The 9,063-nt window shown below is 52.3% G+C and overlaps 1 protein-coding gene across 2 annotated transcripts in view; it reads right to left on the bottom strand.

The window, feature by feature from the left end:
• Positions 1 to 9,063, bottom strand: part of EPHB4 (EPH receptor B4) — a 32,234-nt gene that overhangs the window by 15,954 nt on the left and 7,217 nt on the right. For both annotated transcript variants that reach the window (XM_011985664.1, XM_011985665.1), the window contains exons 5-12: positions 8,360 to 8,515; positions 7,775 to 8,107; positions 6,749 to 6,873; positions 5,581 to 5,746; positions 2,360 to 2,462; positions 2,095 to 2,159; positions 1,542 to 1,655; positions 1,194 to 1,441 (exon numbers count right to left, since the gene is read on the bottom strand). In XM_011985664.1, coding sequence (XP_011841054.1) covers positions 1,194 to 1,441; positions 1,542 to 1,655; positions 2,095 to 2,159; positions 2,360 to 2,462; positions 5,581 to 5,746; positions 6,749 to 6,873; positions 7,775 to 8,107; positions 8,360 to 8,515 — 1,310 coding nt within the window. The remainder of the gene's footprint in view (positions 1 to 1,193; positions 1,442 to 1,541; positions 1,656 to 2,094; positions 2,160 to 2,359; positions 2,463 to 5,580; positions 5,747 to 6,748; positions 6,874 to 7,774; positions 8,108 to 8,359; positions 8,516 to 9,063) is intronic.

Raw genomic sequence — 9,063 nt, 5'->3', positions numbered from 1 at the left:
AAAGAAAAAAAGCCTAATAAAGTTAAAAAAAAAAAAAAAGTCAGTAAAATCTGGTAAAGTGACCAAATAAAGTTAAGTTCTTCCCTTTCCTCTCTAGCCATATTTGCATGAATGACCCTATTTGCTTTTTCTACATTTGAAATGATTTGTTTACTTTTTTAAAAAGCCATCTATTTACTTGCTAATTTTCAGTCCCCATGCCCCATTAGACCCTCTGTTCCCCAGGAGCAGAAATTCAGTTTGCTGTGTGCATAGCTTTATTCCTGGGGACTGGGAGGATGCCTGGTGCATAGAAGGCACTCAGTAAATATTTGTCAAATGAAGGAATGACAGGCCAGGCACGGTGGCTCATGCCTATAATCCCAGTGCTTTGGGAGGCTGAGGAGGGAGGATCGCTTGAGGCCAGGAATTTCAGACCGGCCTGGGCAACCTATCAAGATCCTGTTTCTACAAAAAAATTTTTAAATTTGCTGAGCATGGTGGTACATGAGTGTAGTTCCAGCTACTCAGGAGGCTGAGGCGGGAGGATCACTTGAGCCCACGAGGTCAAGGCTGCAGTGAGCTGTGAATGCACCACTGCACTCTAGCCTGGATGACAGAGTGAGACCCTGTCTTAAAAAAAAATAAAAAATTAAATTAAAACAACATTTAAAAAAGAAGGAATGACAACCTTCAGCTGTATGGGTCAGTGGGAAAGGAAGGTCCCAGGAACCCGGCCTTTCCCAGAGGGAAAATTAAAGTCAGAGGACTGGCCGGACGTGGTGCCTCATACCTGTAATACCAACACTTTTTGAGAGGCTGAGGCCGGGAGATAACTTGAGGTCAGAAGTTTGATACCAGCCTGGCCAACATGGTGAAATCCTGTGTCTACTAAAAATACAAAAATTAGTCGGCATGGTGGTGGACGCCTATCGTGCCAACTACTTGGGAGACTGAGGCAGAAGAATCGCTTGAACCCTGGAGGTGGAGATGGCAATGAGCCGAGATCGCACCACTGCACTCCAGCCTGGGCGACAGAGCGAGGTTCTGTCTTTTAAAAAAAAAAAAAGGCAGAGGACCAGGGCTTAGCCCAAGAGGAAAAGGCTGGAGAAGCTGACGTGGGATCCACTGTCTGTCCTGGCTTCTTAGCCCAAGTGGCCTTTGGGTGTAAGCGGGAACTCCAGGTGGCTGCGGAAGCCAGGGAGGGTGCTCACCCGCAGGAAGGAGTCCAGGGCGCCGTTCTCCATGAACTCCGTGAGAATCATGACAGGCATGCTGTTGGTGACCACGCCCTCCAGGCGGATGATATTCGGGTGCTCGAACTGGCCCATGATGGAGGCCTCGCTCAGGAACTCGCGCCGCTGCCGCTCCGTGTAGCCACCCTTCAGGGTTTTAATTGCCACACAGCTCTCCTTCTTCCCTGGGGCCTTGAGCCGCCCGCGGCACACCTCGCCAAACTCACCTTCAAACAAGGACGCGGATGTCATCAGCTCTCCCGCCCTGGTGTGGTCCTGCCCACCCCCGCTTCGTTCCCAGGTGCCAGGGTAGCCTTCTGCTCTCACCTGCGCCAATCACCTCTTCAATCTTGACATAGGAGACATCGATCTCTTTTGCAAATTCCCTCACAGCCTCATTAGGGTCTTCGTAAGTGAAGGGGTCGATGTAGACCTTAGTACCTGAGAAATCAGGCAGGGCCCCGTCAGCCGGGAATTAACTCCCACTGGACTCAGAGGCTCGGCTCATAGCTCTTGGCCCCAAGCCCCTATTTCCTTGTTTTTGTTTTTGTTTTTTTCCTGAGATGCAGTCTCGCTCTGTCACCCAGGCCTGGAGTGCAGGGGCACGATCTTGGCTCACTGCAACCTCTGCCTCCCAGGTTAAAGTGATTCTCCTGCCTCAGCCTCCCGAGTAGCTGGGATTACAGGTGCCCACCACCATGCCTGGCTAACTGTTGTATTTTTTTATAGAGACAGAGTTTCAACGTGTTGGCCAGGCTGGTCTCGAACTCCTGACCTCAAGTGATCCGCCCACCTCTGCCTCTCAAAGTGCTGGGATTACAGATAGAAGCCACCACACCCAGTCCCAAGCCCCTATTTCCATCAAATTAGGGCAACCCACCATGCCCAATGAGATACTGTCCGTGTTTGTCCGAATATTCTGCTTCTCTCCCGTTGCTCTGCTTCCTGTAGCCAATGGGAAAGGAGCAAAAGGTAAACTGAGTCACACATCTCTATGAGGCACACAGTGAAGGGAGGAGCAGGGATTGGAGAAGATTTCAAGTAAAAAGAGGCTGGGGGCACCCAGAAAGTCTTGCCCTGTAGCACCCAGGCAGGTGGCCATCAACTCAGGGCTTCCAGGGCCCTCCGGGTGTCAGAGCCCTTACCTGAGGCAGAGAACGGCGACCACAATAACCACCAGGACCAGGACCACACCCACGACTGCCGTGCCCGCAATCAGGGCCAGCTGCTCCCGCCAGCCCTCGTTCTCTGCAGAAGGAAAGGCTGTTGATCAGGAGAAACTGATGGGCCTGCAGGAGGCCCCAGCCCTGGCTCTGAGCAATGAACTGTGATCTCCTGAGAACAGGTCCCCAGTACAGGGGACAGGTGGAGGGAGAGGACACAAGCAGGCAGGGTCAGGGAGCAGACCACGGGTTTCAAACTGTCCTCCAGGGGCCAGCAGGCTCCTCTGAAGTCCCTCAGGGCAAGGGAGGAAGTTCCACAATGTTTTTACTGCCAGAGTAGCTTTTTGTTTGTTTTTTGAGATGCAGTCTCACTCTGTCGCCCAGGCTGGAGTGCAGTGGTGCAATCTCAGCTCGCTGCAATCTCTGCCTCCCGGGTTCTGCAATTATCCTGCCTCAGCCTCCTGAGTAGCTGGGATGACAGGTGTGTACCACCATGCTCGACTAATTTGTGTATTTTTAGTTGAGATGGGGTTTCACCATGTTGCCAGGCTGGTCTCAAACCAGCCTGGGCATAAGCCAGCATGCCAGCCACCAGACTGGTTGTGATTTGGTTGTAGTTTAAATACCAGAGTCCACAAAAAAATCCCCATTCAATGAAACATTCTAAAGATGAAACATTTCCAGGTTTTTATCCAAAAAGTGGAAACAATTGAAATGTTCACCAAAAGATAAAATAATAAACAAAATCGGCTACTTCCATACAACTGATTATTACGTCTCCATAAAAAGAAATGAAATATTGGCCAGGAGCAGTGGCTCATGCCCGTAATCCCAGTACTTTGAGATGCTGAGGTGGGAGGATTATTTGAGGCCAGGTGTTCAAGACCAGCCTGGAAAACACAGCAAGACCCCATCTCTACCAAAAAATAATAATAATTATCCAGGCATGTCCCAGCTACTCAGGAGGCCGAGGTGGGAGGATTGCTTGAGCCCAGGAGTTTGAGGCTGCAATGCACTATGATCATACTGTTACATTTCAGCATCGGTGATGGAGCAAAACCATGTGTCAAAAACAAAAACAAAAAACAGATCAGGTCCAGTGGCTCATGCCTATAATCACAGCACTTTGGGAGGCTGAGGTGGGCGGATTGCCTGAGCTCACGAGTTTGAAACCAGCCTGGGTAACATGGTAAAATCCATCTTTACAAAAAATACCAAAAAAAAAAATTAGCTGGGCATGGTGGCTCATGCCTGCAGTCCCAGCTACTTGGGAGGCTGAGATGGGAGGATCACGAGCCTGGGAGGTTGAGGCTGCAGTAAGCTGTAACTGAACCACTGCACTCCGGCCTGGGTGACAGAATGAGACCCTGTTTCTGAAACAAAGAAACAAAGGCAAAACACAACCAAAAAACCCCACGGATATATACTACAACATGCATAAACCTTGAAAACATTCTGCTTGGTGAATAGTCACAAAAGACCACAGTGGAGGATTTCAAGACAGAAAGTGGATTAGTGCTTGCCAGGGGTTAAGGCAACAGAAAGATCTGGGTGGAGGGTGATGGCTAAGGGCTATAGGGTCTCCTTTGAGGGTGCTGAAAAATGTCCCAAAATTACTTGTGGTGGTGACTGCACAATTCTGTGAATGTATCAAAAGTCATCGATTGTACACTTTGAACAGGCAAATTGTATGGCGGGGAACTGTATTTCAGTAAAGCTATTACAGAAAATTACAAGGTTTAGAAAGCCACTGGTCCAAGCTGGGTGTGTCAGCTCACACCTGCAATCCCAGCACTTTGAGAGGCCGATGCGGGCGGATTGCTTGAGGCCAGGAATTTGAGACCAGGCTGGGCGACACAGGGAAACTGTCTCAACAAAAAATAAAAAAAAAAATTAATTGAGCATGGTGGCAGACGCCTGTAGTCCCAGCTACTTGGGAGGCTAAAGTGGGAGGACTGGTTGAGCTCGGGAGCTGCAGGCTGCAGTGAGCTAGATGGTGCCACTGCACTCCAGCCTGGGTGATAAAGCAAGATCCTGTCTCTTAAAAAAAAAAAAAAAAAAAAAGGCTGGGCGTGGTGGCTCACGCCTGTAGTCCCAACACTCTGGGAGGCCGAGGCGGGCGGAGGTCAGGAGATTTAGAACAGGAGGCAGAGCCTGCAGTGAGCCAAGATCGCGATAGAGCAAGACCATGTCTCAAAAAAAAAGTTAAAGAAAAAAGAAAGCCACTGGCCTAGCATATTAAAAATAACCTGTTACCTCCAATTTTCAAAGCTCTGCAGGAAGCTTCATGATATTTCCAATTTATTGGATGGGAAATGGAGAGCTCGGGGTCAGGTTGTTGCTAAATGTCAAGCCTGTGCTGAGCTTTTTTTTTTTTTTGAGACAGTCTTCCTCTGTTGCCCAGACTGGAGTGCAGTGGCACAATCTCAGCTCACCGCAACCTCCACCTCCCAGGTTCAAACAATTCTCCTGCCTCGGCCGCCCGAGTAGCTGGGATTACAGGCGTGCACCACCACGCTCAGCTAACTTTTGTATTTTTAGTAGAGATGGGGTTTCACCATGTTGACCAGACTGGTCTCGAACTCCTGACCTCAAGTGATCCTCCTGCTTCGGCCTCCCATAGTGCTGGGATTACAGGGTTAGCCACCGTGCCTAGCCATGCAGTGAGCTTTGATCGCGCCACTGCACTCCAGCCTGGGGGTACAGAGTGAACCAGGCTGAACTTCACACTCAGCTGTTGGTTTTGGTTCCGACACCCTACGTTCTTTCCTCTCTAGGGCATGCCATGTGATCCACAGAAAGAAGGACATGAAGATAGGACTTTGGCCAGGTGCGGTGGCTCATGCCTGTAATCCCAGCACTTTGGGAGGCTGAGGCGGGTGAATCACAAAGTCAGGAGTTCGAGACCAGCCTGGCCAGCATGGTGAGACCCTGTCTCTACTAAAAATACAAAAAATTAGCCAGGCGCAGTGGCAGGCGCCTGTAATCTCAGCTACTTGGGAGGCTGAGGCAGGAGAATTGCTTGAACCCGGGAGGCAGAGTTTGCAGTGAGCCGAGATGGTGCCACTGTACTCCAGCCTGAGGGACAGAGCAAGACTCCACCTCAAAAGAAAAAAAGAAGATTGGACTTTGGGGACCCGGGGTCTTCCCAGGAACTTTGGGGGTCTTTCCAACCCCCAGCCTCACCCTTTCCCCAGGCTCACCATCCAGTTGGGTCTGGCTGTGATGTTCCTGGCCAAAGGGTCCGTAGCCGGCCTCAGAGCGCGCCCGTACCTGCACCAGGTAGCTGGCTCCCCGCTTCAGCCCCCGCAGCTCTGCCCGGTTTTCTGACGTCTTCAGGAACCGCACGCTGCTGGGACCCTCGGCACCCTGTCCAGAAGAAGTAGGGGGGTGGCCGTCACACGGGGCCCAGAGTTCCTGCTGCTCTTCCTGCCTCCTCCCCTCGCCCTCCACTCCCATCACTAGCCTGCCTCTAAGCTGGTGGGGCCTTTGGGAGAACTTACGTATGCAAGCCATGTGCTGTATTCATAGTATCTTTTTTTTTTTTTTAAGACAAGGTCTCACTCTGTCTCTCAGGCTGGAATGCAGTGGCGCAAACACGACTCACTGCAGCCTCGACCTCAAGTCAAGAATCACTTGGGTTCAAGTGATTCTCCTACCTTAGCCTCCCGAGTAGCTGGGACCACAGGCACATGCCACCATGCCTGGCAAATTTTTTTTTTTTTTGAGATGGAGTCTCACTCTGTTGCCCAGGCTGCAGTGCAATGGCGCCATCTCAGCTCACTAGAACATCCGCCTCTTGGGTTCAAGTGATTCTCCGGTCTCAGCCTCCTGAGTAGCTGGGATTACAGGGGCCTGCCCACATGCCCAGCTAATTTTGGTATTTTTAGTAGAGATGGGGATTTCACTATGTTGGCCAGGCTGGTCTCGAAGTCTTCATCCCAGGTGTTCCACCCGCCTCGGCCTCCCAAAGTGCTGGGATTACAGGCATGAGCCACTGTGCCCAGTCTAATTTCTTTCATTTTAAATTTTTCAAAGAGATGAGGTTTCACCATGTTGCCCAGCCTGGTCTCAAACTCCTAGGTTCAAGCAATCTGCCCACCTTGGCTCCCAAAGTGCAGGGTATTACAGGCGTGAACCACCACGCCTGACCTGAGCCACTGTGTCCAGCCGCTGGTAACTATTACAGTAACTATTTTATAGATGAAGAGTCTGAGGCTCAGACAGGCCAAGGGGCTTACCCAAGGCTGCCCAGGGAATCCACGGCAGAGCTGGAATTCAAATACCTGCCAGGTGCCTACAACCCATGTGTCCCAGCCAGGAGAGCACAACCCATTGCCCACCCACCCCAGGGCTGGGGGATGGCCTCACCTTCTCATGGTACTTGACCTCGTAGTCCAGCACAGCCCCACTGGGTGCCCGGGGAACAGCCCAGGCCAGGCTCAAGCTGCTGGGTGAGGACCGCGTCACCTGGATGTCAGACACTGCGGGAGGTACTGTGAGAGGCAGAGACACAGGGAACCCTTCTGCATGGTAGGTCTGTCCCTTAACTTTAAAAAATTTTTTTTTCGAGACACAGTCTTGCCCTGTCACCCAGGCTGAAGTGCAGTGGCACAGTCTCGACTTACTGCAACCTCCACCTCCCGGGTTCAAGCAATTCTTCTGCTTCAGCTTCCCAAGTGGATTACAGGTGCCCACCACCATGCCTAATTTTTTTATTTTTAGTAGAGACGAGGTTTCACCATGCTGGCCGGGCTAGTCTTGAACTCCTGACCTTATGATCAGCCTGGCCGTGTCCCTTATCTTTTCCAACACTTCCTCTGCTGGCTACGCTTATCTCAGTTTCTCCCTGGCTGTTTCGAGAATTCCTTGATTCTCTCGGCCCCCAGTCCCATTGGGAGCCTTCCTGTACTTAACTCTCCAGCTCACCTTTAGGTCCTCCTCACCCTCTCTTTCTTATTCGTTTATTTTGAGAGAGCGTCTCACTCTGTCACCCAGGCTGGAGTGCAGCGGTGCGATCATAGCTCACTGCAGCCTCCAACTCCTGGGCTCAAGCGATCCTCTCGCCTCAGCCTCTTGAGTAGCTGGGACCAAAGGCACGCACCGCCTCACCCGGCTAATATTTTTATGTTTTGTGGAGACAAGATCTTCCTATGTTACCCAGGGTGGTCTTGAACTCCAGGGCTCAAGTGATCCGCCTGTCTCAGACTCCCAGAGTGCTGGGATTACAGGAGTGAGCCACTGAGCCCAGCCATTGCCCTCTTTCTGCCTCTTGCCCCCAAAGCCTTGGCCCCTCACACTTCCTGGGGACCCTTCACAGCCCCTGCCTCTCCCCTTCAGGCCCTCAGTGACATCTCTCCCGCCGGACCACCCGCCGCCCCAGCCCCCAAGTCTCACCCTCTCGGTCGGTGGTGACATTGACAGGCTCAAATGGGACGGGCCCCGTGGCTAAGGAGGACACTCCGTTCAACGCAGTGACCTCAAAGGTATAGGTGAAGTCAGGACGCAGCCCTCGAACCACCACCCAGGGCTCCACCAGGTCCCGGGGGCCAGGGTCAAAGGTCAGGTCTCCCCCGCAGGCCGCGCAGGAGCCTCCGGGTCGGCACTCCCGGCAGCGGAGGGCGTAGGTGAGGTCCTCTCGGCCACCGGACTCCAGGGGGGCACTCCATTCCAGGTGCAGGGAGGAGCCGTTCAGGCGGGAAACCACGCTCCGCGGAGCCGAGGGAGGGGCTGCAGGAGACCAGGGAGTCAGGCAGAGGCTGACCTGCTCCGCGGCGGTGGGGAGAGGTCTGTGGAGGGACCAGCAGCCATGCTGGACTCTTGCCTTTGAGAAAGCGGGCTCCACCTGTTCCTCTGGGCTAGGGACCAGCATGCCAGGGACAAAGGGAAGAAGCCCAGGGAGGATGGGGGCCATGTCAGGGTCCATCTCAGGGGTCTGTGACCCCTCCCCAATGAACTTGCACCTGGGTGCTGGTCACTTACTGGTGCAGGGTGCACCCCGCGGGTCTGTGCGTGCCCGGAAGTACCCGATGCGGCACTGGCAGACGGCTGATCCAATGTTGTTAGAGTGGCTGTTGGCTGGGCATGGCTGGCAGGACCCTTCTCCTGACAGGGGCTTGAAGGTGCCCTGGACACAGGCTGAGAGAAAGAGAAAGCATTCATCAAAAGCATGCACGAAAACATCCATCTGTATGGTGGGCCTGGTGGCTCATGTCTCGAATCCCAGCGCTTTGGGAGGCTGAGGCCGGAGGATCGCTTGAGCCAAGGGGTTCAAGACCAGTCTGGGCAACATACTGAGATCCCATCTCCAAAAAAAGAAAAAAGTTCCGGCACTTTTAAGGGTGATGAAGTGCTAAGGTGGGAAAATGGACAAAAGATCTCAAAACCTCTCCTCTTAGAGGAGAAAGGAGACTCTCTGCAGAGAAGGGATCCTAACCTGTTTTGACCCTAATCTTGGCAGTCTGGTGAAGCCCACAGAAAGACCTCTACTCCAAATTATGATTTTAAATGCACACCACAAAATACATATGAATACCAGGGAAACCAATTAAGCCGAAATGCAATGATTGAAACATGAGGAAAAAACTTTGGCCTACAGCAACACTTGTGTTTTTTTATTAAGATATAGCAGCAGGGCTGGGCGTGCTGGCTCAAGCCTGTAATCCCAGCACTTTGGGAGGCCGAGA

This window comes from Mandrillus leucophaeus, unplaced genomic scaffold, assembly GCF_000951045.1.
Source record: "Mandrillus leucophaeus isolate KB7577 unplaced genomic scaffold, Mleu.le_1.0 Scaffold29, whole genome shotgun sequence".
In the NCBI taxonomy this organism is placed as follows: domain Eukaryota; kingdom Metazoa; phylum Chordata; class Mammalia; order Primates; family Cercopithecidae; genus Mandrillus; species Mandrillus leucophaeus.
Note: the sequence above shows the minus strand (reverse complement) of the source record. Positions and strands in the feature narration are given on the sequence as shown.